Raw genomic sequence first — 10,518 nt, forward strand, 5'->3', positions numbered from 1 at the left:
GTAACCAAATGAGAACTTTGATCCCTGCTGAAATTTTATATTTCCAGATCCCTTTTGAATTGGAACCCATTGTTTTGCAACTTGATGGCTCAGCTCTGTAAAAGTATTTAACAGAAAATATCCCCTCTTTAATGAGCTTACACACTATTTTGTATGCTTCATTTGTCAGCTCAATTGGCTGACATAGTTGTTGCACTAACACAAAACTGTGACTGTAGTACGAAAATAACAAGTGTGCTGTTCTATTTGTGACGTTTATGCAGCTTGGAAGTATGAAGAAGGACCAAGAACTGACGTTCATTCTACTGCACGGTAAGCTGGAGTTAGAGCCCTGAAAGGTCTGGCAGATAGTGGCTGACATTTGTTCCGGGACGCTGCCTCCTATCTCCAGCCACCACCGGCCGTCCAGATGGCGAAAGAACGCACCACACCAAGCGCCGTCGTCCTAGCTCGCTAGTCCAGTCTCCCGTCCGGGTCGCTCCAGTCCTAGGGGCGACGCGAACTGCGCCCATCCACCAGCCACCGCTCCCCTCCCTCCTCACGCCCACCTCGCCGCCGCCTAAACAGGTTGGCTTACCGGCAGGCTGCAAGGACGGCGGTGGTGGGGTTCTCTTTCTCCCTAAATGACGTGACAGCGTGAGGGGCATCGATGCAGCGGGGGGAGCGCTGCACCGGCCAGATCCAGACATCCCGACCGGTTCCAGTGGCGAGACTTGCTAGCGGCGGGGTAGGTGAAGGAGAGCAAGAGCTCGACAGTGCGTTTGGCAGCGGACCGGCAGGCAGCGGCGAGGGGGGCAGCTGAATCTAGCACCCCAACGTCCAGATCTGGTGTTCCCCCAGCGAGGATCCGACGCAAGAGGCCTAGATCCCTTGAGGCGGTGGCAACAAAATGGTCGCTCGGGAGCGTGGCTGTCTGGCGGTGTTGTCATCTCTCTGCCGATATTTCCAACTATGCCCGGTCGTCCTCCATGCGGTGCAGGTACAGGTGGCAGCATGGCTGGCCGGTCGGTGCTTGGTGTCGGGCCAAGCGTTGCCGCTTGTGCCCAGACCGCTTGTGCATAAGGCTCCTCCCCTTCCAATCGTGAGGAGCATTGTTCTGTGGTGTGGTGGCTAGCTATGGCTTTGCGGTGTTTGGACTTCGAGGCAAGGACATTGGCTGTGAAGGTGGTTTTAGGTGTGCAGACGATATTGTGTAGCTTTCCTCGTGGTTTTGGTGGTTGGATGTAATCCTGGGGCGAAAGCCTTGCTCGGCTTGCCAGAGCTAGCGACTATGATGCTCTTGGGAACCGTTCACTTTCTTGGAAGCGTTGCTATAGGGCCTTCCTCTAGCTTAGGGGTCTCTCTCCGCGTGAGAACCTTAGATTCTTTATGGATCGGACGTTGTTGTTGTCCTATGGACTTGGTTCATTTTGAAGCTTCATCTTAGGAATTTCCCTTGTTAGATAGTTGGTCTTAAGCTTAGTTTGTTTGGTCCATGTGGATAGCTTACTATGACAATGTCAGAGTTTTCGCCAGTTTTCCTTATAAAACCGTGTTGTTGTAAGAGTTTTAGATCCGGTTTTCCTCATAAACTGGATCAACTCTCTTCTTACATAGTGAAATTGTGAGAGCTCATGCCCTTTTTTGAGGTTTCCTACAAAAAGAACACAAAGAAAGATCACATTTTATTGCAGGAATATAATATTTCCAACTCTTGTACAATGGTGCATACAATTGGACATAGCATAATTACAAGGCATTGTGAAGATTATTGTACTTGTACACAAGACACACCGAGAGCATACATTAAAAGAAACAACATAACGATATTAGATTAAGCTAATCATAAGGTGAGACCAGATCCTTTCAGCTTCTCCTCGATAGCGGCATCTAATTTCTTGGCCATCTCTTCGGTCAAGTAGTTCTTCCAGTCCCGCACTTTACCCTTCCTAAAAAACACCGAGTTCTTCATTGGCCGCTCGTCGACGCCGACCCGACCAGCCACCACAGAGGAGTTCACCGGTAGGCGGCTCAGCTTCTCGAAGCTGCACAGCCTCACCACCTCCTCGACGACGCCGGCGTCGACCTCATCGTCGGTGAACGGGACGCGGAGGAACTCGGCGAGCTTCTTGACGTGGCCGGCCGGGTCGGCCATCATGTCGTCGTACTTGAGGAAGAGAACTCTGTCGGGCTCCTCGACGTGCTTGTTCCAGTAACCTAGGTAGTGGTTCCAGATCGGCCCGAAGGGGGAGCACCCATCGACAAACAGCTCGAAGGCCTTGTCGAAATCAATGGAGAATCCTTCTATTACCTTGTTCATGAAGTGCCACGTGGAGATGACGACGTCCTTGGGCTCTCGACACAGGTAGACGATGCGGCAACCGATGCGCGGGGGAAGCAGATGGTGCGGCATATGGGTGCCCAGCAGCCTCGGGGAGGGGATCGCATCGAGGGCCGCCGCGAGCGGGTGGATATGGCGGAAGGGCAGCTCGATGAACGGCACGAGGTCATGCGGGCTTTGGGTGAGCAAGGGGTGGTGGCCGGCACTGACGACGGGGTGGCGGTGGCGGTTGGCGATGGCGAAGGAGAGCGCCTTGAGCCAGGTGGTGCCGCACTTTGGGTAGGTGGCGAGGAGCACGTCGTCGTCGCGTGGCACGAACTGGGCACGAACCAGCGACACGCTCATCGCTGCCTGCCGGTCCATCCAGCAGCCGTCGTAGAGGACGAACGTCGTCCACCATCCTTCCCTCGTCGGAAGCGACGAGAGGATGTCGTCTCCCTTGTCTCCGGTGGCTGTAGGGACGACGACGCTCTGGGCTTCGAGCTGACGACCTTCAGCCATGGCTGCTTAAGTTTTGCTCGGCTGACACGAGTGAGCTTAGTGGTTTGGAGCAACAAATAACACAACTGCACAAGCATGAAGCAGGAAGCATATATATATATATATATATATATATATATATATATATATATATATATATATATATATATATATATATATATATATATATATATATATATATATATATATATTATATATATATATATATATATATATATATATATATATATTATCCTGTGTCTTTACCAATCAACACAAGCATATCCAGCCTAAAACACGTATCGATGAAGCTATAAAATTAAGAATCATATCATGGTGGTACAATTTCGGTTATTCTCGATTGAATGTAATAAGTAATTGCACTCGTGCATCGTGTGCATGAATATTTTATATAGGGTAGCTAGCTCCCTCTGTTTTTTTAAAGCACTCACTTTGTCCTAAAATATAAGAGATTTTAAAGAGATATGATACCACTGTCTAGATTTATAATATTACAACAGATTTGCTAAATTTATGGCACCGTAAAATTCCATTGATTACAGTCGGTTTGCATGCATGCCTATGCCACACAACAGCACAGGCCTGAGGCCTCCCAACTGTGCTTCCGTGAGGCAGAAGAAGATTATTTCCACACATACATAATGATGAGTGATGATTATATACTAGTTACATATATGTAATTTCTTAATTTACTTATGTAATTTTGGGACTTACATATATAATTTTGAGACTTATATTGTAAATACACTAAAATTACATATGTAATTTTGAGACTTACATTGTAAATACACTAAAATTACATATGTAATTTATAAACTTACAATGTAAATACATACTGACTATTTTTTTGTTAAAATATGGCGCCATAAATATAGCTACTCCCTATTACAATGTGTCATATCTCTTTAAAATCCTTTATATTATGGAACATATGGAGTATATGTTAGCAAAGTATCGGTACGTTTCAACGTACCATCAATGAATATAGTGATCGATGTTAATTTGCTCCCTATTTCCCCTCTGCCTTGAATTGTTCATATGGATTTGTGCATCAATCATGGTGTGATCAAAAGAATGCATGGCAATCTCATCCATCCGATTCCTATCACCTGCATATAGAACTTCCGAGCAGGTCATATTTTTCTCCAAGCGGTTTTCATTCCCGCGGACGGGCTGGCGAACTCATCAAACTCGTTGGTTCCATCCTCTTCTCCTTCATTGTCACGAGGCCGCTGCCGTTTTCCCGTGGATGGGCGGGAGTGCCCGCCACCGTTGCCAAGAATGCGAGGAGGAATAGGAATACAAAAGAGAAAGGAATAAATGGGGAGGAAGGGATAAAATGTGTCCACGAGGAAATCAATACACAGTACATGGTTTCCAACTCCTGTACGAGCGTGCACGTACATAATTGGACACAACTCAGTTACAGCTGAAGATTACTGTTCTACTTTTACAGGAGCAATGCATGCATAAAAAGCAAGCACGAATCCCCATACTCAGAAGGTGAGACCAGATCCTTTCAGCTTCTCCGCAATAACGGCATCAAGCTTCTGCGCCATCTCTTGAGTCAAGTTGTTCTTCCAGTCTCCAACCTTCGCCTTCCTAAAAAACGACGAGTTCTCCATCGGTCGTCCGCCGATCCGATCAACCACCCCGGAGAAGTTCACCGGCAGGCGGCTCAGCTTCTCGAAGCTGCACAGCCTCACAACCTCCACGACGACGCCGGTGCCGACCTCCTCGTCAGTGAACGGGACGCGGAGGAACTCGGCGAGTTTCTTGACGTGGCCGGCCGGGTCGGCCATCATGTCGTCGTACTTGAGGAAGAGCACCGTGTAGGCAGTGATCCCAGATCGGCCCGTAGAGGGAACAGCCATCGACGAACAGCTCGAAGGCCTCGTCGAGGTCGAGGAAGAAGCCATTGCCTACCTTGTTCATGAAGTGCCATGTGGAGACGACGACGTCCTTGGGCTCCCGGCAGAGGTAGACGATGCGGCAGCCGAGCTCGGCGACACGCGGGGGGAGGAGCTGGTGCGGCAGGTGGGTGGAGAGAAGCCTCGGTGACGGGAGCGCGTCGAGGGCAGAGAGAGGGTGGAGGTGGCGGAATGGCGTCTCGATGAACGGCACGAGGTCCTGCGGGTGGGTCGTGAGCAGCGGGTGGTCGCCGGCGCCGGCGACGGGGTGGCGGGAGCGGTTGGCGATGTCGAAGGAGAGCGCCTTGAGCCAGGTGGTGCCGCACTTTGGGTAGGTGGCGAGGAGCACGTCGTCGGGGCGCGGCGCGAACTGGGCGCGCACCAGCGACACGCTCGTCGCGGCCTGCGGCGTCATCCAGCAGCCGTGGTAGAGGACGAACGCCGTCCACCATCCTTCCCTAGTCGGAAGCGACGCGAGGACGATGTCGGCTCCCTCGTCTCCGGTAGCGGTAGGGGCGACGACGACGTTGCTCTCGGCGTCGAGTTGACCCAATTGAGCCATGGCTGCTTACACGTACGCTTTGCTCGATCGACTGCTTACACAACTGCACAAGCATGGGAGCATCATGTGTCTATATACCAATCAGAGCATGTACAATAGCAGGCTATAAGCCAGCTATAAACATATTTTAAAGAGATAAAAGAAGATATAGAAAAGTAGCGGGCTACAGATCTGTAGCCAGCTGTAGCACGGACTCCAAGACGCAATGGGTGTATGATATGTGGACCATATATTAATAGTATAGTAAGCAACTATCGTATGAATTGGCTATTACATTGACTATAGATAATTTGAAACTAGTAGTGAGCTCTCAACACAAGCATTCAGCCTAAGCACGTACTATCCATGAAGGTATAACAGAATCATATCTGGTGCTACAGTTTCGCTTATTCTCGATTGAACGTAATATAGTAATTGCACTCGTGCATCGTGTGCATAAATCTAAAAATCTAAAGTTGGGGCTTCTAGGAATTAAATTTAAAAATATACTATTGATTTGGTTTTTTCGCAGAAATATTCGTGATGTATACTTTTTAGCGAAAATATACCAGTGTCACACAGTAGGAGCACGAGACCGCACGGTATCGCGTGATGAAGCAGCGAGACCGAACAGTCTCGCATAAGAAATCAGCGAGACCGAATGTCATGTCCAACGGAGCTGCTTAATTAGTCATTAATTACCATAATTAATGATTAATTAACAATAATTAGTGATTAATTATTCCAATTAGCGATTAATTAATCACTAATTAACCTTATTCAATCGGCAGAGGCAGTCGCTATCGCTGAGCGAGACTGCTCGGTCTCGCGGTTTGGCCGCGCGAGACCGCGTGGTCTGACGCCGCCGCCGTGTACGTCCTCGATTTCGTCGTGCGAGACCGAGCGGTCTCGTGCTATGATCATGCGATACCGTGCGGTCTCGCGCTCTCCTCACGCGAGACTGTTCACAACATCACTCCCACGTCACTTTCGTGAAATAATTGTGTGAGATCGACGGTATATTTCTGCTAATAAATTTGCATTCCGAATATTTTTGAGAAATAAACGAATCAAAGTATATTTTCAAATTTAATTCGGGCTTCTAGCGCCTGCTGATTGGTTCAAACGTTGGTCCTTCAATTTTTCGACGTGTGGCACGAAGAGATGGGCGAAGAATTCGCGTCGCGATAGATCCTCCATCGGAGAAAGCGGAAAGGAAAAGTCCACTTTAACTCCCTTAAAGTATGCCGAATCTAATTCGTACTTCATCTGTTTCACAATGTAAGTCATTCTAGTATTTCCCACATTTATATTGATGTTAATGAATCTAGACATGTGTATTTATATAGATTTATTAACATCAATACGAATATGGGAAATGGTAGAATGATTTACATTGTGAAATGGAGGGAGTACCCTTTAATTAGAAAACAGGGTAGGATGACTCCCTCAACTATTAAAACCATTATAATTTGACTCCCTCAGTGGTTTTGAAGGACGGTTTTGTTGACGTGGCGCTTTGACCCGGTCCAACCGGCTGACTCAGCATATGGACCCCACATGTCAATGTCACATTTTCCTCTTCTCTCTTTCTTTTCTCGTTTTCCCCTCTCTTTCTTCAGGGCGTTGCACGGTGGCTAGCGCCTGGCAGCGACGTCTTTTCTGCGCCCGACCTCCCGTGCCACTGCCACTGGTGGAGTACGCCGAGCACCGCCACATGGGACGGACATCACAGGATCGTCATTGCGGGAGACGGTGATGGAGGCAGAGACTAGGAAGCAGAAGAACCCTCCCGGTGTGCGCCTCGCCTCTCGAATCCCATCTCCCATTTTCAGGCTTTCACCACTCATCCGCGATGCGATGCCGATCTCCCTCGTAGGTGGTGGCGGCGGCGACGACCACAACAGCGGCAGCAGCAAGCGCGCCGATGACCCGAAGCCGAGGCTCGAGGCGAGGATGACGACGATGAGAAGGCAGCGGCGGTGGTGGCATGCCACCGACTCCCTCTAGCTTGGACCACCTAGGTACAGCTGCAGATGAGCAGGGACGAGGAGCAGGCCCGCCATCAAACAGAGCGGCGGTGTCACGCCCTGAAGTTCCCCTCCTTGCTTTAAAATTCATAAAATAAATCGTCCGAAGAAATGATTTAATTTAACCTAGAGCTAATTCATCAAATTAATAAATGTAAATAATAATCGGAATCGGCATGTGGATTTTTTCTTGGATTCTACATGTCAAAATATGCTAACAGGATTTTTAGTGAAAATTTCAAAGCCTTGGAAATAATTTTAACCAATTAAAATAAGCAAAGTGCAATATTTAATCCCTGAGAAAATCCTTTTTCCCTTTTCTGTTTTCTTTTTCCCTCCTTTTTCCTTCTTGGGCCGCCGGCCCATTTCTTCCCGCGCCGGCCCGCTCCTCCCTCCCTCTCCTGAAGTTCACCCGGCCTCCCTCTCCCTCTCAGGCACTGACAGGTGGGGCCCGCCTGTCAGCCCTTCCCCTACCTCCAGCCGATTGGAGCCGAGCTCCAACTGCCGGCGCCCCCACCTCCCCACGCCACCGCTTCCCCCGCTCCTCCCGCGCCCACTCCGCGCTCCACGCCCCCACGTCGCCGCCCCCACGCCCCGCCTTCTCCCGCCCACGCGCGTGCGCCTGCAAGGGCGGGATTTAATTCGAATCCCCCCACTCTCTCTCTCCATCCCCGACGTCGGCGAGAAATCCGGCCACCTCCCAGCCGTGTCCGCCCTCCCCGCGCATATAAAAAGCAACCACACGTCCTCCTCTCCCATTTCCCCTTTTCGCCGCGCTCTCCCACGCTCTCTAACGCCGCCGCGCCGTTCGCTGCTAGTGCCGCCACTCGCCGCCGAGCTCCGGTCGCACGCCGCCGTTGCTAAAGCCATCACCACGCCGTGCGCTCGCCGCCGCTAGCTTCGCCGCTGCGGGGGCTATCTCAGCCACTGCTCGCTTGCCACGTGCTGCTGCCATACTGCCGCTCCCACGCGCCGCCGCCTACCGCTATCTCCAACCGCCGCTAGCCGTCGCTAGTGCCGTCGCCGCGCCACTCCATTGCCGCCGTTGGCCTCGTGAGGTCAAGGGCTACCTAGTCCATCCCTCCTCTGTCGAAGTCCGCCGCCGGAGCCCGCTTCTCCCCAAGCGCCGGCGTGCGCTCGCCGCCGCTAGCTTCGCCGCTACGGGGGCTATCTCAGCCACTGCTCACTTGCCACGTGTTGCTGCCATACTGCCGCTCCCACGCGCCGCCGCCTACCGCTGTCTCCAACCGCCGCTAGCCGTCGCTAGTGCCGTCGCCGCGCCACTCCATTGCCGCCGTTGGCCTCATGAGGTCAAGGGCTACCTAGTCCATCCCTCCTCCGTCGAAGTCCACCGCCGGAGCCCGCTTCTCCCCAAGCGCCGGTGAGCATCTCCATTACCATCGCCTCCGGCCGGCTATGCCATGCGCCCTGGACTCCCTCTCTCCCTCTAACCTCTCTCATCATGTTCCCTAGGTCCGTTGCTCGCCCCCCTCGTTCATCGTCGGTGAGGCCCTCCCCTTCCTCTCCTCTCTCACCGCCGCTCACCGCTTGCGCGCCGCCGTCGCGTCGTGGTGCCGTGCCGCTGCGGTGCCGCCGCTAGCGGTGGTGCCGTCGCGCGCCGCCGCTTGCCATCGGTTGCCGCCGGTTGCCGTAGCCGGTGACCGCGCGTGCCGCCGCCGCTCGCCACGCTTGGCCGGCAGGCTTTAAAGCCGAGCCGAGCCACCAGCCACGCGCCCTCCCGCCTTGTGCCACTGCCAGTGGGGCCCGCCAGCCAACCACCCCCTCTCCCTCTCTTTGTGCCGCTGGCCCGTGGGGCCCGCATGTCGGCACCACCCCCTCCCTTGGGTGACGTCAGCCCTGGGACATATTGCGCAATAAATACATTAAGGCTTTTTCTTTATTAGTAAAAACACAGATAATCTTCTAAAATTCATATCTAATTTATCCGAGCTCCGATTAAGTCCATTCAAGTCTCAGTAAATTCATAAAAATGCATAGAATCCATTAAAAATGGTTTTGTTTCCTGTTTCAGTGGACTTATAGCATGTTTTGCTTGTGTGCTTTGTTTGTCGCATAGATTTCGGCCGTTTCGTCGATCCGCGATTCCTCGAAGACGTTGTTGTGGTCTCATCAGTGCAAGAGCAAGGCAAGTCATGCATTACAATTGATCATATTATACCCAATTTACAAATGTCCCGCATTTCTATTAAATGTTGCACTATTTTACAATATCATGTGGGATGGGCCCTATTACTCAGCCATATATTGTTTACCTTATGCCATTGATAACTTGGGTATTAAAATGACTAGATGTTGGTTTAGGAAATGCTTAGCCATGCTTAGTTCAACTAGTACACAAAAGGGGGATTACATTAAAGCATAGACTTTGATTATTGGCATAGCTTTGGATTAGTGCCACCGCAATGGTGTTGGTTAATTAAAATACACTACATGGTGGGCTGTGGGTGCATGGTTTTGCTAGTCGTGCCCATGGCGATTAAGGACCGGTTCGCGGGATGCCCTGGAAGAACTTACCGTACTTACCACAAGCCAGCGTGGGCAACGGCTGGGCTTGTAGTGTAGCTTTCCTTTAGCCGACGTACCCAGGCGAGGGTGGGCGTGATGGAGTTGGGTCGGCCGGGGTGTCCGGTTGATCGGCTTCCGGATTCACCGCGGCACGAGGGGGGGCTGCCCGTTGCCTGCTGGGAACGGGGGCGAACCCTGAGGTGTGGTGCGATCGGTTAGAGGGGGTTATGCGAAGGGTCCTGTCACGGCCTCTTTCCGGTATGTCGTAGTGGCATGTCGGCGCACGGAAACGTGTCGTGGGGCTGTGTCTTGTGGGTACAATTGTACACCTCTGATCAGAGTAAAACTATTCGAATAGCTGTGCCCGCGGTTATGGGCGGTCGACCAGATTCACCGTGATTAGTCCCACCCCTAGTTAGCTAATGAACTGGTGTAGTTCAGGTGGTTGGTTGGGCCTGTTACAACGTAGTGTAGCGTTGGACATTGATTGGTTAACATTGATTAATTACTGCAACTGTTTTACTGCTTTCAACTACTGCTTTTAAATGCTAGCTTTATGCAAAAGGACCTTTAGCCTCCTTTGGATATATCCTGCATCATACCTCCTCTTCCGGTACGACTTGCTGAGTACAGTGGGTGGTATTCAGTCTTGCTCTCTTTTCCCCCACACCAGAGTTGAAGTTCTTCTCA

The 10,518-nt window shown here is 51.3% G+C and overlaps 1 protein-coding gene and 1 pseudogene across 1 annotated transcript; both read right to left on the reverse strand.

Moving 5' to 3' along the window:
• Positions 1–1,641: 1,641 nt before the first annotated feature.
• LOC4346028 (cytosolic sulfotransferase 5) lies at positions 1,642–2,882 on the reverse strand. The gene has a single exon (XM_015793746.3). It carries the CDS (start codon positions 2,819–2,821, stop codon positions 1,823–1,825), a length of 999 nt encoding a protein of 332 aa, XP_015649232.1. The 5' UTR covers positions 2,822–2,882; the 3' UTR covers positions 1,642–1,822.
• Positions 2,883–4,158: 1,276 nt separating this feature from the next.
• LOC4346029 (cytosolic sulfotransferase 5-like) lies at positions 4,159–5,332 on the reverse strand (annotated as a pseudogene).
• Positions 5,333–10,518: the final 5,186 nt, after the last annotated feature.

The sequence above is a fragment of the Oryza sativa genome, chromosome 8 (assembly GCF_034140825.1).
Source record: "Oryza sativa Japonica Group chromosome 8, ASM3414082v1".
In the NCBI taxonomy this organism is placed as follows: Eukaryota; Viridiplantae; Streptophyta; class Magnoliopsida; order Poales; family Poaceae; genus Oryza; species Oryza sativa.

What these genes read in the sequence shown, in the direction of transcription:
- LOC4346028 (XM_015793746.3), bottom strand. Translation starts at nt 2,821, where the DNA reads ATGGCTGAAGGTCGTCAGCTCGAAGCCCAGAGCGTCGTCGTCCCTACA.